The sequence below is a fragment of the Glandiceps talaboti genome, chromosome 8 (assembly GCF_964340395.1).
Source record: "Glandiceps talaboti chromosome 8, keGlaTala1.1, whole genome shotgun sequence".
NCBI classification, from domain to species: Eukaryota; Metazoa; Hemichordata; class Enteropneusta; family Spengelidae; genus Glandiceps; species Glandiceps talaboti.
The window spans coordinates 21321146-21339718 of record NC_135556.1 but is presented as its reverse complement, the minus strand read 5'-3'; the positions used below and the strand labels follow the sequence as shown (position 1 = coordinate 21339718).

Genomic DNA, 18573 nt, shown 5'->3' with positions numbered 1-18573 from the left:
TGTAACGCACATCCTTTCCGATAGGAGGGATGTTAACTAATGTGTCTCCTTCACTCGCTGTAACTGGAACGTTTTTTTTTAAACGTTTTGTTCGGTACAATTACTTACTCTTAATAACATCATACACCCTGAACAGTATCGTATCACCTGTGGTTAAACGTATTTTGTAGCTGTATACACGATAATTCAAATCAAAGTGATTTTGGGTCCGCACCCAAAAACCAGCGCCCTCAAGCGTTAACGATTAGAAACTATTTCTGTACTGTTTGTGGATAATTTCGACCCCTGGTTAACATGTACGAATACTGGCATATTCTCAATTTTGATCAATGAATATACTGTCTGGTCGAAAAATGATACTCCAGTTACAACTAATTTTAACATGGCGACAAATTCAAAATCGAGCTTTCGCTCAAGATTCAAACTTGCTACAGTGCTACACTACCTACAGATAAATATTGGCCATTAATTAATGGATATAATGTCTTTTTATAAGTAACTGACCATTTTTTAGTGAATATATATTTGGTTATTTGATGAAAACATACCCCAGTTGCAGCTGTGCAGGTTTAAGAAAATTATTTGTACATAATAACACAAATAATTACTTGACATGACAATAATAGAACTACTATTAGATGTCTATGCTATACTACATTTGAGAAGTATTGTAAAGTGTGTTTTTATTGTTAATTGTCTAATGAACATTCCGACTTTTTCGCTTCCTTAGTTCTTCGCGTCAGTTGTCCTTGATTTAATAATAAATGTAGTCTAAATATAGCCTACTGTTTATACATTTAAGATAATTGTTTGTCGAATGGTCAACTTACAATATAGTTTGGACCATGGTTATCTAGTCTTTCTATTAAATGACATATAAATGATTTCCTGATAATATTCAAATATGTTTGTACACATATAAAGTAATTCTGAATCAGTTGTTACGGTTTGGCAATAAAATGTAGGCTCTCTTTAATAACGTAAACACGTTTCGACTATACACAGATGTATTTCCATTGTCATTTTTATTCCTTTTAGAACCCTGATGAAGACTATATATCTGTGTAGTGTCTATAGGTCGAAACGTTGGTTACTGTTTTATTAAAGAGCCCATTTTTAGTGAAACCAATCGTAGTGTCTTGACGTCATTGCCAAGGTCGTTCATTCCTTTCAAGACCTAGTTTCCAGTTCTTTTGGCACACTTTAGGTGGACTGATCCCTAAATATTTAGCGAACTGTTACAGTTCATTTACGTTCCAGAAAAACAGTGGTTTATATATCTATCCTTACATAGTGAAAGCCGAGAGCAGCAAGGGTAAGCCATCTTGAAATTAGAAAAAACATCGACACAATATTGAAAATAGTCACACAAAAAAGAGTTCCAAATATTTTGATATCGTATTGTACTGTATGATTAGATCCAGTCACAACAGGCACGTTTCGAATTGAATGTTCATTATGCATCAAATTGGTCTTTCTTAGATTGTGGTATCATATTGACATTGGCCGGGGTTGACTATATTAGTAATAATCGATTGCAGTGTGGTTATATATATAACATATGTGTGGCTATATATATATATATATATATATATATATATATATATATATATATATATATATATATATATATATATATATATATATATATATATATATATATATATATATATATATAATATGGTATACTAGTATACACAACATAAGAAATATCACAATATAAAGTGATAAAAATCACACAAGAATGCGATTTTGAATTACATGTGTTAAACTAAGAATAGATGTTTGTGGAAGGCATCTCTCTACGTGTGGACAACTGTTACTCTAACTTAACCAGTAACCCGTACACAATCACACATCCACGTTCCTTAGTGAACCATTCGATTTCCTGGTTGCTGAACTTGAGGTCAAGCTCTGACGTAGCGCCGATAGTTTGTGGTCCAACTTTGTAGCTGGCTGGGTTTATGCACACCTGGAAAACTACCTTCGCTTCATAGTTTTTCTTGGTGACGTCATCTTTGAAACTATTTAAGGAAAGTAAAGGTTACAGTAAAAATGACAATTTTAATGACTAGTTCCTGGACTTGAAAGCGTAGCTATTTGATGTACTAGAATGTAAGTACTGAAATTATTTTGATTGATGTGTTCACATACAAATCCCTTAAGCGTGATATCCTTTATGAGTGTCAGTTCTAAAAACCCATCTTTGACACAATTTTAGAAAAACCTTTCAACTTAGACTGGCAAAATCATACTTACACGCTCGATTTGGCATATACATCACATCCAGAGTATCGGATACTTGGGGAAAGGAATATCTGTTTGGTGTCGAATCCTTTTGGTTTACAGGAAGGGGTAAAATGACCGGGTAGTTCACTAAGCTGTTTTCCTCCCATAAGAATATCACCTAGTACGAAAAGCCAGGAAAATGATAGTGACTATGAATAGAAACAACGTGACGATACAGAGTATTTAATTATGTTAAATATAAGACACTGTGACCGTCGTGTTTTTGTTTCGTCATTACTGCTACAAATGACTTACATAAACAGGTGTGCAATATCACGTGATCAAAACTTGGTACCTCAAACCATTTCAAATTGCACAAAACTGTCGTCATACGCTATTAGTGCTGAAAGTGAGACTCGAAACAACATACCGGGCATGAGTAGGTCTCCAGTGTTCAAGATCGAATTTACAGCATTTATTGTAGTTCCGTGGAAGGCAACATGCCACTTCTGGAATACTTGTAATGCGTCGGCCTTTGGATGTGTTCTATGGTATACAAAAACATATAGTATGAACAGCAATGCAGGTTACAAAATAATTATTATGTACATGTAACACACTCCTTCCTCAATACTACTACACACATAATACTTTATTAAATATTATTGTCCTTTAAAACTATGTTAAATGATTTTATTTCTTTTGTTTTCAACATACAAATTTGCCTCAAAAATCGACTACACAAAAATACTAACTTCAAAGCAAAACGGCACCATCCAATGGGTACACCGTAGTCTTTAGCAGGTTGCCCACGAGCATAGTACAGTTTATCTCCTCGATCTTCATGGCAAGCTGTGCAATAACACATGTCAAACTTCGGATTGAAGAAAACATCTAAAGGCAAGATAAAGAAGTTCACATGTATTAACTTTTTTACGGAATTTAATATATTAATTATTTCAAATACGAGTGAGTTGTCAGAAAATGCCATGATGTAAGAGTAGCACACCGCGACACTTCCCTGCAGCGCTTGGCTAAAATTGTTTTACTGAGTAACAACAACCATGATCTTGTTGACCTTGAGCAATTTACAGCGTAAATCAAATTCTCTTTCTGCAGAGAAACGAAAAAATCAACGTTGTCTTAACCTGGGGATGATTACCGTATACGGAAGTCAGCATCAACTAGTAACCAGAAGACATCAACATGGTTGACGTTTAGTTGTGAATGAATACAGTTGTGATGTAATGTTCAATTACTGGCATGTCATGCCAACGCCATGAACTATATGCAGCTTTCCGGCTAGATAAAAAGAAACTTATTGCGGACGACGCAATGCATGTTTTAACTGATGTAGAATATGATATGATAATATTGGAACGCTGAACCATCCAAGTAGACTTACCAGAGAGGTTCAAGGATTTTTTAAATCTTCCGCAAAGATCTCTATACTGACAGCGGCCTCTGGAGGCAGAAAGTGCCTGTCCAGTCCCTAAATTATAACAAAAGAAAGTTACATCAAATTGGAGCCATGGCATGCATATGATGTACACAGAACTTTAATATACTTTGCAGATGTATGTTCTGTTTGTTCATACATTTATATGGCCTGTCCTCTCCTTTTCTCTGTCTGTCCCCTCTCTCTGTCTATATATCTGTCTGTCTGTCTGTCTGTCTGTCTGTCTGTCTGTCTGTCTGTCTGTCTCTGTGTATGTGTATCTCTCTCTCTCTCTCTCTCTCTCTCTCTCTCTCTCTCTCTCTCTCTCTCTCTCTCTCTCTCTCTCTCTCTCTCTCTCTCTCTCTCTTCTGACTCAGAACAGTTCGCGATATTTATAAGCGATAAATAGTTCGTGAATACACGCGGATATATACTGGGAAGATTATTATGTACATATATTTCTTACCCAGAACCTGTCCCTGGACAGCAGTTGATTTCAGTCTCATAAGTGCTCTTTCTGCTGCCTGTTTGACAGCTTGATTGCGACTCTTACAGAGTGAAGACAATGTGCCGAGGCAACCAGTTACACCTGCGATTTTCTTTTTGTTTCTCTCTAGTTTAGCCAGGGTCCATATTGCATTAGCTGCACACTCTTGTTCGGTTGGTCTGTCTATTTTCATCAATTCAACGAAGATTGGTATTCCTCCCTGGTCGACAATCATGGCTTTGTTTTTGTCATTGACAGCAATGTTACCAAGACCCCGAACAAGTTCCAACGCCGAAAATGTGCTGTTGTCGTCTGAGATAGCCTTAAGGTTTGGACTACGTACAGTTTTCTTCAGGAGTTCAAGAATGTATTCGATGAGATTGTCCGTGGCTGTTAGTAGACTACTCTTATGTTCATCAACGATGTAAGACAATGTTAGCATGGCACCCATAGCCAAGGTCATATTAGCAGCTCTGAGAAAGGGAGAGATTCGTTCGATTGCCCTAATATCATGAAAGACCTGTTTATTTTCAGATGCCTTTGCACAGTTATGGAGTACCCCAAAAGCTGACCTAATGAGCTCTCGTCTTCTCTGCAATACAAATAGAGCGAAAAGATAAGAGAATTTGAAATAAAGCGTAATATATATCAGTTATGTTCATACATCAATTATATTCTTACATGTCAGTAAAACCAAAAGTGTAACAAATACAAATCGCTAGCAAGAGAGAGTTTATGTAGTTTGCATACCTCGGTTGTAATTTTTATTGGGCCAAATCGATCTAGGTCTTTCAGCACGAGTTCGAGAAGCCCGGACTGGCCAAACTGTTTACATATTTTAAGGCTGCTGTCAGAGTAATTCCAGCAAATTCCACGTATGATGGTAGTGCATAACCAAGTACTATCCGTTGGTCGACGATCTCCTAGCTCTTGGACAGTCTTCAGTAACTTTGTCAATTCATAGCCACCTCCTAAGCTTGCAAGATGGTCACCAAATCGTTGACGAAGTCCTTCGTTATCAGTTTCGTCAAAAGGCCGTGCAATTATCGTCACGATTTTCTCAATAGCTGTACGCAGGTCGACATCTCCTCCTTTCAAATATTCGATCGTATCCCTCATTTGGAACATGATGGCGTTAGGATCGCTTCCACTCATATCGCTTTTGGTGACACCTGTCGACGCACTTTCTCCTTCGCTTTCTATTATTGCATTTTATGACAGGAAAGAAAAATGGTATTATTAAAACGAGACCACAATAAACATGTTGTGAGTGGTTTCAACTTTATCACATCATTCTTTAAAAGTTTATTCCTGTTTAGTGTTACGAAAATATGTATTTTCAGAGATTTGATTATTACACCCTCTCATAGCACGACACAAATAATTTGGTTCTTAGTAATCTGGTGTTACACAGTAGTGGATGTTGTTTTTTGTCGAGCCTTTTCTTTTAACTACTAACTTTTCTATCATCAATTTTCATTCTCTAATCTCAACTCTCGTGAACATTGGCAACAATCACACAAAATAAGTCAGAACGTAATTGATAATATAATTTATAAATATTATTACGTTTTTATTTTGTATACTTGTTACCAATATTCACGAGAGTCGAAATTTCTAAAACTCTCATCGTTTATCATGTGCAAAATACGGTGTGGCACTGGCATAATAACGACATGAATTTCATTTGTATTGTTTTCCTTGTGTAAATCTTGTGAATTAACATATACATTTTGACTGTATTGGTGTATACTAGTATTCAATTACCGCATATTGTGACACTTTCAGCTTGTCCATAAACATCTACAACACCATAAGCTACATCCGGGTTACTCCTTAGTCTAACCGCCTTGTTCAAGACCTTTCCGTTGAAATAGAAGTGTACTGAACCGTCGTCTTTTCTTTCAATTCCACACGTGTCACCGACCTGTTAATCCGAACAAAGTGGTTATAGTATTTGTTATGTCATCACTTGACGTTTTCCCATAAACCCTTGCCGGAATTCTCCAAAAGTGACTAAGCCGCATATGTAAAGTACAGAAGATCTTCGAATTCTTTACAAGATCTCTTAGTTATTTCATCACCAATATTATTATATGTAAGTTGATAGCAGTAATCAATAAACTTGTGTAAGTAAGTTACTGGAGGAACAAGTCTGCTAGTGACTGGACGTCTCTTTTGAATAAATTATTCTCGAATTATTACCAAAGTACAAAATATTTATCCATGCAAATATTGTGTTTATGAATCGAATGTATGCCTCGAAATATTTCGACGCCAACTTGATCTGAGAAAACGTGTCTTTGGAGGTAACACAGAACATACTCTTTCTACGGAATTATTTTTTGTGTTAATGCAGCAGATTAAAATAGACCAATGTATCTTAATTCAATCTTGTCATTCCATTTACAACTGTTAAGGTGAAAACAAATAAATAAATAAATAAATAACAAGAAATAACAAGAAATAAATAAATAAATAAATACACACAACCAACCAGCCAAACAAACAAACAAACAAACAAACAAACAAACAAACAAACAAACGAAGGATGTAAACTATATCTACCGTGCAGTCATCCAGATCAATTTCAAGCTGAGAAACGGTTTCACCATTTTTCATGACGTTTGACCCAGACCACATCAAAGTGACACCGTCACTACATTCTGTCATTGTACCGGGAAAAGTCAGCTCTAGTGGAGAATTTGAAGTGAAGCCAATTTCCAAACCTCCACTCCATCTTGCTATTTTTGTATCTAGGCGCACCTCGAAGCGGACGTTGTTCTTCAGTGGTTGTTTTGTTAGAACGACGCCGTTATTGAAACTTTCTCTTGCTCTGCAATATATGATAGACACAATATGATAGTGTATTCATCATCCAAGCAAAGTTAGAAGTTATACACGCATAACGACAGACAGACAGACAGACAGACAGACAGACACGCACGCACACACACACGTACGTGCGTACGTACGTACATACATACATACATATACATACATACATACACACACATACATACATACATACATACATACATACATACATACATACATACATACATACATACATACATACATACATACATACATACATACATACTGAAAACCTACTCATTTCTCTTTGCAACTCTTCCACTGTACATTACTGCAGCATTGTCCCCACACCTTGCGTGGAAGCTATATTGGCTGCCACCAGAGGGGGCGGGAACCGAAACAATTTGTTCTCCAGCAGATGTCAGCTGTGAAATTCCACCTACAGGAAACAAGCAAACGATGTACCAGTTTATAGGAATTCGAAGGAATCAAAACAGAGGCAATGGAAAGGTTGAACAAATGTTATAAAGGAAAGGCGAGTATATCGTGGAATACTGATTTTTTAATGATAATGTTGGTTTTTATATAACTCTTCCCACTCTCTGCTCGAAGTGCATACAATTATTACCCCTGGTATGGATCTACAGTGGCACAACAGCCCTTTACTCCCTTAAGTCCCTGGGGAGCAAACAGTCCATTGCAGCCTCTGTAAGCGCATATGATTAAAACATTAGCATTGGACCTCTATCCTACCAGGTCCCCGATTATACAGCTGGGTTGAGTGAGACACAAACGTGGTTCAAATCTTGCCCAAGGACTTTAGCCGTTTAGAAACAACAACGATTGGTCTTGAACCTGCAACCTGCAGATTCCAAGCCGGTCACTCTAAACATTAGCTCATCAAGACTTCATTAAAACATGCCTGTAATGAGAACATTTCGCCATACCTACAGTACCCTTGTAAATCATTTTGATGTCACTATCACCAAAAGTTGAGCTTACGCTGATGGAGAGTGGTTTGAACAGGTTTTGATGTGGAAGATTAGTAAAAGCTACACCGAGATCCTCAACACCATCACGAAACCTGCAAGATATACAGGGGTGTCAGAATAGTATGAGCCCCATCATTACCAAAAATCTCAAATACCAACACACGTTTTCGATAAAGTGTACGTGACAATATGCTGACTTAATACGATGGTATGGTGTGCATATGAAATGACAACCCGGCAGTAAGCTTATATATTAAGCACAGCACATACTAAATAGGGGTTGTTTTCGCTGTCGCTCTATATATTTACTAGTAGTGCATGGGTAAGACTATTGACAATTTTTGGCGATGCATTAAAGTAGCTGTGATCAGACACATATTATTTGAACCAGTGACACAGTTTGTTTAGGGGTGTAGCCATAAGACTTACCACATGGAAATTGAACAACGATCAAAACTGAACCCCAGAATATAGTCTTACATCACTTCTGAAAGAATAAAAGAGTAATCTTCACCTACCTTAGAACACCATCGTCTGCGTTCAAAATGACAATTATCGTTTCAGGAACTTCATATTTAGGTTTCCCTCTCGGATAGGTTCCTATCACCTTACCATTATGGATTAACTTTTTATCAACCAAACTCCATCCCCAGGAATCGTCAGTTGCTCCAAGGAGGTACGTATATCCGACGCAACTCAACGGTGCTTTTGGGTCTGCAACTCCGATCATAGCATGTGAACCTCTCTCGTTTTTAGGCCAATGGATTTCAAAAGAATGGGTTCCACTCCGGTATCCTTTCTTCCCTCGAATGAGATCTGTACGGTTTGACTGTGCACCTCTACGGGCGGTAACTTTATCCCTGAGAACGCTAAAATTGTCTGAGCAATCATCAGGATCCCATGCATGTTCTATCTCTGTTGGACTTGCCGTTGGTTCATCATCATCATCATCATCGTGAGCAAGCCTTCCTAATGCTTCTAATAATGCTAATGTATGTCGTAAACGCACTGCCTCTCCATCTTGTTGTTGTTGGCGTTGTTGTCTTTCTAGCTCATTTCCCATGATCCTTGTAATATGTATATGTATTTCTTGGATCGACTTGCAAAATATTCTTGCCTATATCTTTGACCTGAAACTAAGTATCAGTATTTCGTCAGTTCGAAACATTATATACTGAATAATAAAGTCAAGGTTTTGAACCATCATGTACTCAGACCACAATAACACGTTCTCGGAATTCTGGCAGATATTAGTTTGTAAGGGACGCAGTATTGTAAACTCATAGCTCTATTGCCGAAGTTGGCAGTGTAACCTCACAGCTCTAAGGTCGTAGATGGAAATATTGTAAACTCATGGCTCTAAAGGTCGAAGTTCGAAGTCCGGGTGTAGAGAGGGTGACACAAACACATTGCAATATAGTGCCATTCGGAATACTATTAATTTAAAGCAGATACAGACAGTGTTTTGTGTGTGTGTGTGTGTGTGTGTGTGTGTGTGTGTGTGTGTGTGTGTGTGTGTGTGTGTGTGTGTGTGTAGAAGTTGACTTTGGATGACGTTTTAGCATGTCATTTAGTAAAAATACAATTTGAATAAATAAGTATTCATAATGCAGTCACACTGCAAACTATTATATCGTTAAAATTAACAAATTCATTATAATACACATAAGTTGAATTAGCAAAGTTTTCTTCTTTTTGCAACTAAAATGGTCTCCCAAATGCTTGTTACAGCTCCATTGTGGAAATCTTGTCTCCTGGTTTTAGGAGGAATTAAATACCAAGCACCGTGAACAACACCTTCTACAAAGTTTAAGTGCACACTTCATGGCAGTATATCATGGAAATAGGAAATCATTTATAGAACCTTCAACTCACACTACTTTCTCATAAAACAGTGTTAGTGTTTTACTTGTACTTACATGTATTACATTGTACCTATTGTAATGTTGCTGCACTTGTTAAAGTATGTATCTTCTAGTGAGATACCCTATCAGGATCCCACAAATTTATAATTGCTGGCAAACGCCAAGCCCCAACCGTTTATTACATGTATTCGTATCGTTTTCAGACTAACGTTAAGCCAAATTACTGCACATTAGAATCACAGGACAGGTTGGATTATTTTTTAACGTACAAAAAATGGCGAATTAAAAAGCGAACAGTTTGAGCTACCGGGGATTTTAAAGCAATGTATACCTGTATATCAGCAAATACCATAATAACCTTCAAGTCCATCTTAAACAAAGTTAAACTACCCCCCCCCACCACCACCACCACCACCACCACCACCAGTATTCTAGTATTCTAGTCTTTCCACACAAAGACTGTGAGACACAGAAACATTGTAATTATGTTGTTAAAATACTGTGACCTGCGGTGACCCCGACATATTGTTCACGGTTCTGACTTGTGACGTTTCGATTGTAATGACCCCAATGTGAAATTCCTGTGTTGTTGTTGTTTACAGAGCCATTCTGTCATAAAATCACATGTATCAGCCAGGATACAAAATACTGTAATCGTAAAATTTCATGACAGATTGCAACAAAATATATAAATAAGACTACAGACAGACATGTACATACATGCACACAAGTGTTACAAGTGTCAATTTACTTACAATGTGTATGCCAAATACTACTGAGCTGATACCCAATTATTTCATGTATATCTTTCAATTGTGTGTAGGTGTGCATACATTTTTGTTTAACAGGTACAGATTTGGTAAAGTCGTTCGCTACTACTCGTAAGCTTATTTCGATTTTAGAGCGAGAAATATTTGATGACGACTGACTGTAATGTTCAAGTATTTATACTGTATATATAACAGTGATATGTGACGTGTCTACAATCTAGTACTGTGTGCACAGTGTCACCACCTTACACGACGTATGACAAGTCACACAGACATACCAGACTCGAACTGTATGCAGGGAAAATAGAAACTGGCATTTAGATACCTTGTCAAGTCTGTTCACAGGTGCAAAGTATTCATTTCAGTGTTAAACTTAAACCTCACCTACGCACCCCACGTCCAGGTCAGTGTTGTACTAAGTATAGGAAATATACACCCTTACTTCCGCAATGATTGCTGCAGACCAAAGTCTTATTTTTTGTCTCACAACAACATTACTGCAGTCGTTTACTTGTCAATATTAGTTACTTATTTTACTCCTTTTACTTACCGTTTGTTCGATCACTCAATTATCAGAAATCTGGTCCCTTATACTACCAATGTTTTGCTACAAACAAAGAGATATTTGGACACAGTAGGAGTGCTACGTTTTCATTGTCACGTGATCACTTCCTAGAAGTGGAGCAGGGGAATCCCCGAGGTATGACTAAGGCCCACAATGCATCATTTACTTTCTTTTTTAAAGTCATGGCAACTGTGACGTTTTCATTTCCACATAGTGGCGTACTTCTGACAGACTCTATGAAGTAAACTGCACATGAATGGCAGAAGGTTACACAGCGGACATAATTTTTATCTGAATATATATTAAGTACATGAAGTCATTCACAACTTGTATGTCCATTTGTTCGTTGACTCGAGAGAGCATAAAATCACCCCATAGCACTGCTTCCATGTCAATGTTTCACCTATCCTGTGGTGAATAACAATTACGTTTGCTGGAATTGGAACTTGTGGCAGCGGTAGGATCATGCCAGAAACACAAAATTATGCATAGTTATGTAAAAAAGCGCGTCAATGTAAAATGTGACCTTCCCCTAATTACCATTGTCTAAAATATGACCCTCACCAAGGATTCATTTTTTTAAAAAGTGAACCCTCCCCTAATTTCCCCCTTGTAATTAAGGAAGGCTCCCTAAGCCAGGTTAGTAGGTTCTGTTTGGTATTAGATTTAAGACTCCCTAGGCCAGTAAATGTCTGATATCGCATCGTAACTCTCTTTATGGGTGCATATTTTACCTATGGACACGGTTGTAAATTGACCACAGTACATCACTTTTTGGTCTTGTATTAAGACCATGGATTTGCGCTTTGGGCCTGGGTTTGCTGAAGCTAGTACCTCTGTCTGGGCGCAAATATAAGCTTATACACATATCCGCTGTGTGTGGACTTACGCGATCTTAGAAACCAGTTTTATTTGGCTCATTTCACAATGTATGCTGTATATATGTCAACATTATAGATATTTTATGAATATTCTGAAAGATGTTTTATTATATTCTGAAGCATATCTCGGGAAAATAAGTGTCTTGAAAAACTAGATATAAACGTCAAACATACTATATTTGGATTTTCAACCAAAAGTTCTTGGTTGACTCTGAAGCTGAACATCGTATGACGTGGCATGACGTAACATGATGACAAAGTGAGGTATAACTTACTGAATTAACAGTACTACAAGATGTCAAGAACCAAGAAAGATGGTAGTAGTTTCAAATATATAGCAATAATAACGCTACATTGATAAACAAAGGATATCGCAGTACTGAAATAGCGGGCGGAATTCATGTAAATTTGACTGCTTGCCATCAACCTGGTTTGTCAGTCGTGTACCGAATAAGAAAAACAGCCATATTTCTGCAAAAATTCTTCATGTGGTTTTCATTCTGAATATGTTATGTATCACGTGATAAAGAAAATATTGGCATTTGTCAGTTTATTCAAAATCGACATATGTCGTTTCTCTTCATATATCACTATAGTTGTGTCCTCCTGTGGTGTTGTAACTTTTACTTATAAAAGAAGTGAAGTAAATATGTTACATACTATATTTTTGCGCATAAATCATGTACGAAGACATTTATGGCGATTGAATCAATCTGCACGTTGAACAAAACAATTTCACATCACGAAAATTCTCATAAATATCACCATGGTTTCAATACCAAGAATGGCGTATGGTGTACGAGAATGAAATCACCTAATTTGACTATTCTTTCGCACTTCTGTTTTGAAATCTTTATGTTTTGAGTTTTGTGTTAGCGTGCGAACGAACAAACAAGCGACGAAACATCAATACGCTCACATCCACGGCTGACATGTTGGTTTGTTAATTACTTTTTAGATATACAGTATTATGTTATCATGTTCACTAGCCAAATCTGCTAGTTTCCTTGTAATCGAGAAACACACCAAACAGTAACTTTCGTGCTTTTTATAATGTTTGACATGACTTTCTCATGTAGGCTGATGAATACCCCCCCCCCACCCCCACCCTCATCGATTCAATATTTTGTTGACTCATAAACAAAGCAAGATATAAGCTGGGATTTAATCTCATTTCTTATGTTCATGCCATTACCTGTAACCAATGCCTCTGGAGGGCGCTGTTTATGTAAATTGAGCTACAAACTAGTCTGTTGGTGGAGGGGCTGTGGTCTGGTAGATTATGTCTGCAATAGTTTTTAATTACAGTCATTCATTAAAGTTCAAAGCTGACATTTATTGTGATTGGTAACACATGATTGTCAATGCGATTGAGAGAATGTGGGGCGATCAAAGGTCGCAACAACATCACGGGCGCATTCTTCATTTGTTATCATGAACTTAATAAAATTGTCGTAAACAATGAATGTTAGTTCGTAGTCAAAACGGATACAGAGCGGAAACAGGGGTATCTGTTATCCTTATTGAAAACACATACTGCATGTGAAGAACCGTGAAATTGCTTCACTGGGCGATGATGAATCTGTGTTGAGTGATTTGTCAACACCGCCACCAACGACAGCATAAACAGACAACAGGTGTCTGTGTTTGAACATGTATGTACATTGGATTTTCCCCCATCGCGATGAGTCATACAGTCTGATACTTGACAATATTACATGTTTCGGCATCCTTTTATAAAAGATTAACACGAACTTTTGAACTTACAAGCCTCAATTAATAAGTATCTCTATGGGCGATTACAGAGGTCGTGTCAACTCGGCCGTGTAGGGCGCACGTCCGTAGGGAGTACTCACAGCGTGAAGCAATGTCCAGACTTGTGAATACATGTCGTGCACACCATATGTACCAGAAGAGCAGCCATGAAGACATTGGTGTTCACAGTCATCGTTGCAAAGCTTTGCTTTGGACATAGTTTTTCTCCAAAAACATTAGATGTAACAAGTCAGAAGCCGAGAGTAATTTCGAACGATGTCAACGAGATCAACAACAGTGGCGACGACTACTCGATCGCTATTTTCAACGCGATGCACTATCGACAATTCTACTGTCGGAGTGGCTATCACCTGCAGATCTTTCCCAACAAAACGGTCGGAGGAACGCCGCATGACCATGACAGATATGGTAAGTTTTAATCAGCATGCATTGACATCGCTTGATATCAAAACCAGTACACTGCTACTAATAGTACTATACAAATATTCGTGATCATAGTGTCCGGGAGTGTGAGACCTGTTGCGTTTTATTTTCATGTGCTTTAAAAACAGCATTTTAAAAAGTGTGTAAGCCGTTTGTTCACCTCATGGAAATAAGCATCTCAGCAAAGCACATTGTACTGTTTGGTAACAATTACACCAATATCTCTTTGTTTAGCACCCGCCCTAATGGGTTATTCTTGAATAGCATCAAAAGACAGTTTGACCCACACTCTTGAATTCCCCGCGCTTGGTTACTTTTCTTGGGGCAAGCCCGGGCACGTCTTGTTTCATTACGATCCCTTCCAATTACGCCAACTTAGTAATGGTTTACTTCTTGTTGCCCTGTCTTCAAGGACACTAACAAAAGCACTCTATTCACCGGTGTTGAATCGAAAATCACTCGCACTGTCTGGGCTTTCCACTGTAGAGTCAATATGTACATTTAGGTACTCGGATAATCCCACTGACAAAAGCGAAGTGGACTGTTATAATTGGAAGTATATTCAAAGCAAAGAGAAAGCAAGAAAGTGGTTTGTGTCCTTCGCAGACCAACCCACTTAAGTGCTTCATTCCTTTTTTCCTTGTATGTACGGTACGGTAAATATTCAATCTAGCCGTGTAAATTAGAGACGGGAAGCTATCAACGTGTCCGAACAGATGCAAGATTTAGATTTACGACAGAAAAATTGGTGCTATCTCGGCCTGGCCACGTCATGTGAAGTGGTTATACATCTGTAATCTGGCCTCTTAGTTCACCGATGCGATATATCATTTGGTGTTGATAATGTTTCGTGCTTTCATGAGATACAAAAACACATCAACATGAACTATAACAGACACCGTTATACGAGGAATGACAGACCCTGTTATAGTGGTACCCCAATCACCACAAAGAGTCAGCCACTGGCTGCACTGCAAACCATCAGACGCGACTTTTACCCGAAACTCTTTTAATTGAAAAATCGAGATACAGGTTCAACAACTAGGAAATGGGGCACGTTGGCGATTCTTTGTCAAGTGCACAATATCTTTATTTTCTTTGTTTGTCTATTTCAAAGGCCCATTTTGTCTGCACTTTATATACAATGTAAAACCATAGACAGTGGAGAAGTCTACACTGTCTATGGTAAAACCTGACTTGAGAGTCAAATTCAAAGGTATATACAGACCATACACCTTAGGATCACACGAGTTCGGCCGATAACCAACGTCACCAGATTTTCAATACGTCTTGTTATTTCCCTAATGGTACAAGCACTTCAAAAGAACATCTTATTTCGTAACCTTAGTATCAATCGATAGTTTGCATGATATAATATGTACTGCTTCACGTTGTTTATGGTTCTTTTCACAATAAAACATGGTTGACCCTAAATAAAGAGTTAATGGTTTTTCGTCAGTGTTTACTGCTTAACCTGTTCAACACCACATGGTCACCGGGGCAACCCCGCAGTACAGTGCGAATTTGATGTGAATTGGATACGACTGGGGTAGTTAGGGACATTCCAATGAAAGCGGCAAAATTACAAAATTGTCGGAACGATCGGAATGTTTATGTTACTCTCCGTCTAAGCATTTGCCGGCACACAAAACGCTTTCTTTTCGCCGCCCAAGTCTTTGTGTTACCCGATACAGCAGTACTTAGTCATATTATATATATATATATATATATATATATATATATATATATATATATATATATATATATATATATATATATATATATATATATATATATATATATATATATATATATTGAGGGTAGAAGAAAATCAAGTCGGGTTTTTCGTCTCTACAAGCCTGTTTCGTGAGTAAATCACTCGTCAGGAGATGTTGATATATATATATATATATATATATATATATATATATATATATATATATATATATATATATATATTTATGATGGATGTCACAAAAATTTTTATGTCATCATTATATTAGATATTGTACCTGTGTTATACTGGTATTTTCGACAGTTTGAGTTGCTTTATCAAACTGTTTGATAATTATGTAACAATTGTTTTCAAGTATAATTTTGATTCCACCACGGTATTTACCTCATAAATAATGACTTCTTCAAAGCTTTTTGTTTTAAGACAGTCGTACAGTCTTTCGTTTGGTACTTTGCTTCACACCTTGACATTGACACCAACATCAATGTTTAGGATTCACACGATTAAACGTCGACCTACACCACAAAAAAGGAGAGGACGGTCTTCTCCTTGGCTGTTCTTAAAGTTACATACAAGTTAACAATACGGAACTAGAATAACATACTATACAACAAGAAATAGCAAAGGTCCCACTCAGGTACGCTCTGATCTAGTTGTGCTACAGGGAATACAATTATCGAATTTGCTCATTAAGAAATCACCTTCTTGGCTTTAAGGGGGTTATTACATCGATGTGTGTGTTCTACCAACCGTTGACATCAACAACGATTGTACTTAGAAAAGGAATCTTAACAGTACCTCAAGGGCCCTATCGACAATCAATACATTGCACAATAACCCCAAAAGACTTTACTAAATCAGATTATACGGAATTTCGTAAACACACATTTGTTTGGTTGCATAATATTTATTCTATTTTGTTCCTTTATTTATTTCATTTTTTTCTCTAGCGATATTGAAACTGATCACCATACATAAACCTGCAACAGTAGCTTTGAAAGGCGTCGACACTGGTTTGTTCCTGGCTATGAATAAATATGGACAACTTTATGCCTCGGTAGGTTCATTGTATTTCATGTTGTATGAGTCAAGTATTGCTTAAAGGCAATCTTTCTGAACATCAAGGAATTTAGTTTCCTAACGGGGTAGATAGGGTCCTGGATAAAGGTGATTCATTTATCTATACTTACCTTCTTCTGTATTGCACGACCTAAACAATGTACCTGAACACATGTTACTACATCATAATAACTTAATGTTGGTGTGTTTTTATGAAGTTAACTGTTGCTTTTTACCAAAAAAAATCAACAGATAAGATCATTAAAATTATTCAGTTTGTCTAAAGATTTTGTTTCTGTTTCTATAAATCATTGCCAACGTTTCCCTGGTGATAAGAAATACGCACGAAAATGTTTACGGACTTTTTCCGAAATCGTCATTTCCTTTTCAGCATCTGTACTCTTTACTCACACCTAAAATATAAAGAATATGTTAATTATGTAAACTGTTAGTATTAGCTATGCGAAAGGAAAATCCATAGACAGATAGACAGACAACCGTGCGTACGTACGTACATACGTACATACATACATACATACATACATACATACATACATACATACATACATACATACATACATACATACATACATACATACATACATACATACATACATACATACATACAGACATACAGACATACATACATACATGTTACATACATGTACATGACAAGTTCAGCTGATGCTTTTTCTTGTTTGTTTGTTTATGCTTTTTCTTGTTTGTTTACGTGAGCTCAGTGACAATATAACACTTAGTCTATAGTTCATAAGAAATGATACATGGGATATTTAGTTGTTGTCATTTATATTTGGATGACATGCTGACTGTATATCCTTTAACACCTGTGAGTTGTAAATCTGACTTCAGTCACGAAGTCGTTGGTATTTGATGCTCGTTGTATTTACGACATCGTCCTGTTGCCGGTCACAAGTTTAATCTTGGCAATGATATTAAAATTTAGTAACATAATTGTCTTTTTCAGCCGGTACTTAACAGAAATTGTCTTTTCAAAGAACGAAATGTCGACGATGAGTGGTTCAGCACTTACTCCTCGGTGAAGTACCCAAGCAAATTAAACAAAGAGAGTCGCACGATAGAGAAAGATAGAGATACAGAACGATTGTGGTATGTTTCCCTTGGCAACAAGGGAGAACCAATCAACGCATCTTTTACGAAGTCGGACAACAAACGAATCCACTTCCTGCAACGTCCCGTGGACCCAAAAAAAGTGCCGTTCTTATACGATTTCCCAGTAGTAGAGCAACTCGAAAGACTAAAACCAAGGCTTGAAAGGAACTGAAGTCACGTGTAGGCTGGCACATTCCGAAGTGAATTTCTCTAGATATATGTTTTTGATGTTGATTTTTTTTGCCATACGATTTATTTTATATATATTACTGAACTGAAAAAAGGGTGATGAACAAGAGGTAATATCTTTAGTTATAAATATTTCAAAACGTTACCGCCATACTTGCAGTATTACGCCTTTACATGTTATCAAACAAAGCAATACATACGAGACGACTCGGCACT

The 18573-nt window shown here is 37.1% G+C and overlaps 2 protein-coding genes across 2 annotated transcripts; one reads left to right on the top strand and one right to left on the bottom strand.

The window, feature by feature from the left end:
* Window positions 1–1795: 1795 nt before the first annotated feature.
* Window positions 1796–9026, bottom strand: LOC144439363 (neuralized-like protein 4). Its single transcript, XM_078128646.1, has 12 exons — window positions 8482–9026; window positions 7919–8055; window positions 7269–7410; window positions 6723–6990; window positions 5922–6081; window positions 4905–5353; window positions 4134–4746; window positions 3635–3721; window positions 2985–3123; window positions 2660–2775; window positions 2260–2407; window positions 1796–2024 (listed from the first exon to the last, which is right to left on the bottom strand). The coding sequence occupies exons 1-12, from the start codon at window positions 9024–9026 to the stop codon at window positions 1820–1822; spliced, it is 3009 nt and encodes a 1002-aa protein (XP_077984772.1). The 3' UTR covers window positions 1796–1819.
* A 4940-nt stretch (window positions 9027–13966) lies between these two features.
* On the top strand, window positions 13967–18340 carry LOC144439362 (fibroblast growth factor 16-like). The gene is made up of 3 exons (XM_078128645.1): window positions 13967–14228; window positions 16929–17035; window positions 18023–18340. Exons 1-3 carry the CDS (start codon window positions 13967–13969, stop codon window positions 18338–18340), a joined length of 687 nt encoding a protein of 228 aa, XP_077984771.1.
* The last annotated feature ends 233 nt before the right edge of the window (window positions 18341–18573 follow it).